The sequence below is a fragment of the Myiozetetes cayanensis genome, unplaced genomic scaffold, assembly GCF_022539395.1.
Source record: "Myiozetetes cayanensis isolate MyiCay16 unplaced genomic scaffold, myiCay2020 scf9, whole genome shotgun sequence".
NCBI lineage: Eukaryota > Metazoa > Chordata > Aves > Passeriformes > Tyrannidae > Myiozetetes > Myiozetetes cayanensis.
In genome coordinates, this window is record NW_026088185.1 from 29,612,543 (window position 1) to 29,619,264 (window position 6,722).

Genomic DNA, 6,722 nt, shown 5'->3' on the forward strand with positions numbered 1-6,722 from the left:
ATGCATAAATATATTTGTACTCAGATACCACTTCTGCAGACCAAATAATCAGAGCTGGGGAAAAGAGTAAAGATGCTTCAGACATGGGGTGCAGTGTGGGAAAAGGAAGGTGAAGGACACAGGAAAGAGCTCTTTAGCTGGTAAACACAGCACATGCAACAGCAGGAAATCATTAAGAGCCTAGAAGGTTATCTCCAATTCCCACGAAGCAGCACAGCTGACTGCCCCTCTTGTTTTGCAAGACACGAAAGCAATGCTGGCTGTTTGGGTTGGTGGGGACACACTGGAGGGAAAAGGAGAGGGGAGCGTGCAGTCACCTTAGTTCCCTTGGTCAGAGCTCGGCAGAGTGCCAGGCAGTCATTTCTTCATCAGTCTAACTGCATAAACACACAGAATGGTGCCTGGGAGATTATGTAAACCCCCAATCATCTCCTAAATCTGCACCCAGATATCTAAATATAAAAAGAGAGAATAACAGTTCTTATTTCAAATAAAATTTATTTAAGAAACTTCAGGAATATTTCTTGGAACTTCCACAGCCTTCAGAAAACGAACAGTGACATGCTGCTGCACAGGTTACTGTATATAAGGGTGTCTCCAAGACAATCAACCCTGTTTTGTATTATTTAGCTGTCAAAATGCTTCTTCTCAGCATAATTAAGTCAAGCAGTACTACACAAAACCAGTTGGAAAAAAAGCATACAAAAGGCCTCTTCTTCAGCTAGTAGAGAGTATCCCAAAATCATTCACAATTGCACCATTTCTAGGGTGAACTCAATGGCCAATTGTCCACTGCCTCCCTCTAGCCCAAACAGGAGGCACCAGCCTGGAACTCAGTCTGGCTATGGCTGCCTTCCAGGGAAAGGGATGGGGGCACAGCCTTGCACAAGCACGAAGGAGTGTGTATGCAGAACTGATTTCCAGCTTGTGATGTCACCAAAGCGGCACTCTGAAGTTACGTCTGTGTTTCTAGACAAGCCATGGAGACCCTTAACCTCATGCAGGGGAACTGTCTTGCCTGGCATGAAGGCCCATGGGCAACACAACTAAATCATTGGTTAGTTAAAGTACTTTGAACATCTCGTAACACCCAAGTGCCAACAGTTTGGGACAGACCTTGCAGGATCTCTCTGGTCTTAACGGCTCTGCTACAGCCAACAGCACTAGTTTATGCAAGCATCTGCATGTTCTGCCCACCAGCACGTCTTCCACAGTGCAGTTCAGCAAATCAAATGCAACTTCACAAACAGACACAGTCACAGTGCAATTTTCCAGAGGCAGGTTAAAGGCACAGTGTGTTGAAAAACCCCAATAAAGCCCCAAACATTACAGGAGCTTCAGGAGCATTCTGTGTAATTCCGGACAGAAAGACAAGTAGATTCACGTACAAAAGTACAACTGGCACTGTCCAGAGCAAGCAATGTCTGAAACTGCATCACAAAACAGGCTTAGGAGTGTTGTCTTAAGTTAGAAAAATCCAAGAAGGAATGGACACTGTCCTCATGAAGGTAAGAGAGTCCACAAGAGCACATTCATCAAGTGTGGCACATTCAGCTCAGGCACAGCTTAAGACTCTGAGCTTTCAAAGACAAAGCTGTTTACTCATGGCTCACCTACACAGCCTTCTTGGCCTCTGTGCTACGATGCTTTTGTTTCAGGTAAAAAACTGTGTCAAACTTGTTGCACAGGAAATTAAAGCCTTGCTTAACAGCTATCACATAAGCTATAGGGATGAACATGTAGAAACATTTGTTCTCAAACAAAAAATACAAGCAGCTTTGCCAGTGGATACAAGACAAACAGTTAACCAGAAACCCTGAAATACTCTGAAGACACTTTTATCTGTGGCCATCCAAATGCTGTATGGTGGACAGGGAGGACACATAGGGTAACCAAGCTCTGAGGTCTTCTCTCTTTTTACATAAGACACCATGGGCAACTTCAAAGCTGTAGCACTTTTAGAGATCTTGACTCAGACGTTGGCAGGAGGAAGACCAGCCTTAATATGATTTTGGCCAGGTCTCTCTGTATTTCTACCAGCTGTGACAGATTAGAGCTGCACCCATCAGCCTCTCCTTAGGCAATCACGGGCTGCTTCTCCTCCCAGGCTCACTATTAGTCAGGGGACAAAAAGTACTTGGTCCGGTCAGGAGGATTTAGAGCTTTCTCCTCCCATAAGAAATGCTACAGGACACTCTCAGCTACAGGATAAGCAGATTTCCCACTGCCCCAGTGGACACCCCAACAACTAAAACACACCCCAGAAGGTACAGTGGTCTCAGCATGGTCTGCCCAGCCACACCACCACAGGAAACCCCTGCAGAGGTTGTTCCTCTTGCCCCAAAGAAATAAAAAAAGAAATTAAGACCATTGCCCTGTTACCATGAACTTTGCAAGGGTTGTAAGGGGGCCAGTTTGGGTGACCAATTGGCACGTGTCCTTTAGGTGTGGCTGAAGAGTGGTGACAGTGGGGAGAGGCCAGAAGCACAGGAATGTGTGCTGCTGCCCGAGGAAAGCATCACAACCCTTCCCTGTGCCCCTGCATCACCCAGTGCCTTCCCCTAACCTCAAGTCAGCACTTCTGTCTGAAGTGCCCCCAAAAAACTGACTGAGAAAGGGACATGCCAACAAAAACCAAAACGTGACCATATCAAGGTCTGTGTGCCATCTCTTTTGAAAGAAAAATGGAGGCGCAAGATCCAGTGAAGATTTTCAATACTTCATGCCAGTGATCATGGTCAGGCATAAATCATCTGTCCCAGATGACAGAACAAAGCCATGAGACAGTTTATGTCACAGTCTTCACAGGCTTCAGAATATGAAGAAAAGCACAGCAACACCAAACCCAGAGCAGTCCAGGTGTTATGTAAGCCTCAGAACAGCACACGTGATAGACCAGTCTTCCACACCTCTGCATGTTTAACGGGATGCCCTTGGCTTTAATCCACTTCTCCAGAAAACCACATTACAATGACAGCCAGTCCCAGTCTCTGCTTTGCTGGTGTTGTGCAGTGGGTGGGTAGCTTTTCTACAGGTGCCAAGACTGACTCATACTTTCCCTCCTTGTACACAGTTAAGACAGGGTATCCTTTTCAAACTTCATTAGACTCTCTTTTTTACAGTCTAATTGGCAAAGCTGCTTACACAAAGGCAGAGGTACATCCTTCGCACCTAGATTTTGCCTATCCCGTTCCTGAGATGTGTGAGGCTGTTGATGTGGAGTCCACTGATCCCATTGAGGAAGAAGAGGAAGGCAGCAATGAACTCGCACCAGTATGTCAGCGTGAAGCCCGTGAAGGTGAGGTGATCCTTCACGAGGATGGAGAAGCTCAGAACGCCAGTGGCCGACAGCAAAAAAGAGACGAGGATGAAAACTGAGCCCATTGCCCATTTCCGCCTTGCGTTGGCATCATCACAGACTTGGGACACCATCAGCAGCTCCAGGCCAAATATGGCAACCACAACAGCAAAGGACACCATGCTTCTTATGGGAATCACCCCCACACTCAGCCCCTCCACCTGGGCCAGGCTGAGGTCAGTGACACACTTCAGGACGCTGTCATTGCCAACAGTGCAGAAATGCCACAGTCCAAAGAGCTGCCCCCTTGCAAAGAGCCAGCGACCATCACAGATGGAGATGGATGACAAGACCACTGCTATTGCCACGCACAGGATGATCAGGCTCCTGATGAGTGTCTCAAAGAAGGATTTCTGTGGTCTCCGGTGCGCCAGCAGCTGCTGTGCCTGAAAGGAAAGCGGGGGGGGGGAAAAAACAAAACAGAGTTAACAGTGCTACTTCAGGGTGAAACAAAGGCACAGGGACAAAGCTGCGGGATTCACTATTTGAAAATATTTACTTGTGCACATCAAACCTCTTCTCACAAGGAAAAGCAATGCAGTTACAGGCTGTACCCAGCAGAAAGGAAGGGTGGGTGAAGCTCTCCTGGTTGCTCGGCTGCACGAACAATGCTCCCACGTCAAGGCCCGGGATCACAAAGGCTCTGGGCTGAGCGAGATCCCTGCCCCGCGGTCCCGCGGCACAACCTCCGGCTCTGGCAGGGCTGGAGGAAATCACCGGCCCCTAGGAGGATGGAGGCCGGTGACTGGGACTGGGGAGTCAGCAGCAGCGGGACGGAGGGGCTTCCAGTTCCGACCCCTGCCCTCCTGGGCTGCAGCGATCCGGTCTCTCCTCACCCGGGGGGAGCTAGGCTCAGCCGCCGCGGGGCTTGCGAGGGTCTCCGGCTGCAGCCCCCGCGGAGCCCCGTATGCAACACACGCCCCCTCCTCACCGAAGACCTCCAAGGGTTTAATGCAGAGTCAAGCCAAGCGCCCGAAGCCCCCTCGAGCCCGGCATGGAGGGGCTCGCAGAGCCACGTGCGGCGGGGAGGGGAGGGCAGAGCCGCGGACCCGGGAAGGAGGGATGTGAGGGGGATCCGGCCGGCTGTGTCCCCGCTGCTCCGGAAAGGGCCGTAGCGACCCCAGCCGCGCAGGGACGAGCTGGAGCCCCGCCATCCCCCCGGCGGGGAGATGCGCAACTCCGGCAGCGGGCAGACAGACAGACGTACCTGCGCCCCGATGGCCGTCATGCTGCCGGCGGCGCCGAGAGACGCGGGCGGGCTCCGGCCGCCGCTCTTTATCTCCCCGGAGGGCGGAGGGCACCCCCCTCTCCTGCCACGCCCGCCGGGCCGGGGCGCCCTCCGGGCCCCCCCGCGGCTGAGTCAGCAGCGCGGCCCCGACGGGCGGAGCAGGGCCGAGCCGAGCCGAGCTGAGCCGCGCTAAGCTGCTCTTTCTGCTCCCCCTGCTCCCCAGCACGGCGTGGGGAGGCAGCGCTGCCCCGGCCCGGGGCACACGCTCGCCCAAACCCGCGCTGGATCGCGGCCGCCGGGCAGAAGCTGTCGCGGGCGGTGGCTGCGATGCCTCCTGCAGCCTCCCCCGTCCCGTGTCCCCTCGCGTCCCCGGCGGCCGGAGGGCTCGAGGTGTGCTGCCCCGGTGCCAGGCGTTCACCCCAGCCCTGCCCACCCGCCCAGGGCACCGCCGGAGCCCCCCGGGAGCTGCTCCGGGCTGCGGTGCTGGGCACTGTGGTGACACCCAGCCACCGAGACGCCTGTGGCTACAGGAAAACCCCGTCCTGCCCTCCACACAGTATCTGCGCCCGTGTTTGTGTTCCCGAAGTCGCTCAGCACCGGCTCCCGGTGCGGCGACGGGCTTGCACCTTGGGCTATGTGTGCACTCTTATCTCTGACCAGCCTGCTTAGCCTTACCTATCTCTACCTGTACTGTCAGCAAAAACCTCTCTGCTCATAAAGTTTTATGCTCTTGCTCTTTTTCTCACTCATGTTTTGCCATCCTCTAATGAATTACTGATTGATCTACTTTTTTTTTTTTTTTTCCCTAAGAAACAGCTTTTTAAAAGCCCAAGGAAGTTGAGTTTTGCTGTGTCATCAGAAATTCTATGTTTTACTGCCAAATTCTGATTTTGACTCCAGCAGAGAGGTCTGAAGTGACTCCACAGGGTCCACTGGACAGACCCACGGGTCGTTCTGGGCCTCCCTCATGTGCATCTGGGATCAGAATCTGCTGTTCCCCTTCGAGCTGAAAGGAATTAGAAAGATCTCCTTCAACATGAGATGGTAGAAGTTATCATAACTTCACCCTCCTTCCAGCTTCCATTTCTGAACTAATCAGGTGTCTATACAGATTGACTCATTATTTCAATCTCTATGCAATTTCATGAGGGCTCTTTATGTTTCCTTTCAAAAATACATATATGTCTGCTATGATTTGGCTGGGGGTGTTTCTGTAGCACTGTTTCTAGTAAGGGTGAGTGTTCTGAACAATGTGTTTACTTTAGTTTTCATACTTTGCATTTTAATGATAAATTCTGATCTTTTTATTTCTCTTTTCCCGCAGAATCCTTTTGTTTAAATGCTTCTCTACAAAGTGGTATACAGCATTAGATTACATTTCTGTCATACACCGAATTGGCATTTTCAGCTTTTGCAACACTTGGCAAATTTTTGCGAGGTCTGTTGTTAAAACTTCTTTGGTGGGTTCGTGAACATGCTATCCAAGAGAGCAAACTCGATGCTGGCCACATCCCTTTCATTTTAGATTCATCAGCTGATAGAATAGCTTTCTGAAAATCCTGGGCTGTTTATTCCACAGGTTAAACAGCATTTCTGCCTCACAGTCTGCAGACTGATCACATGCATTTGCTGTTACACCCTTCCACTTCCAAGTTCTAAATTTAACAATATTTATGTATTTTTGGCTCAAAACCAACAATACCTCGTTGTCTATGCTGTTTATATGTAACTTTACTGGGCAAATGCAGACTTGGACCAGACAAAATACACCAACTCTTATCTGGCAAAAACCTCACATAACTTAGGCTTTTTGTAACATAAGCTCAATCCTTCAAAATGTTAGGCAATTTGTCCCACAACTAGCGAAATCATTAAGCACAGATCTGCATTTAAAACATCGGAGTCATCATAATGACTTTAGCAATTAAAACCTCTAATTTTTAATAGTAAGGGGTATTCTGCGGAACAAGATAATTTTTTTCCCTGTATGAGCCCATGGCAAGGCTCACATAAGTAAACATGTGCATAAAAAGCTTTGAGGAATGAGGAAATTAAAGGGGTTACTTCCAAAACAAAACTGCTCCCTGTCATACTTGGATTCTGTAGTAGATATACAGTTATCTGCCAAGCTGGTTC

General features: G+C 50.1%; 1 protein-coding gene across 2 annotated transcripts in view; it reads right to left on the reverse strand.

Annotated features, from left to right (window-relative positions):
- The window catches only part of TMEM37 (transmembrane protein 37), a 132,704-nt gene extending 128,072 nt beyond the window's left edge, over positions 1–4,632 (reverse strand). The window contains exons 1-2 of one of the 2 annotated variants that reach the window (XR_007632109.1): positions 4,566–4,632; positions 2,841–3,744 (exon numbers count right to left, since the gene is read on the reverse strand). Coding sequence is in view for 1 of the 2 variants with exons in the window: in XM_050340558.1 (XP_050196515.1) it covers positions 3,172–3,744; positions 4,566–4,586 (594 nt within the window). In the remaining variant the exon portion in view is untranslated. Of the gene's footprint in view, positions 1–473; positions 3,745–4,565 lie in introns of those variants that run through there. The other variant, XM_050340558.1, reaches the window with a different exon arrangement.
- Positions 4,633–6,722: the final 2,090 nt, after the last annotated feature.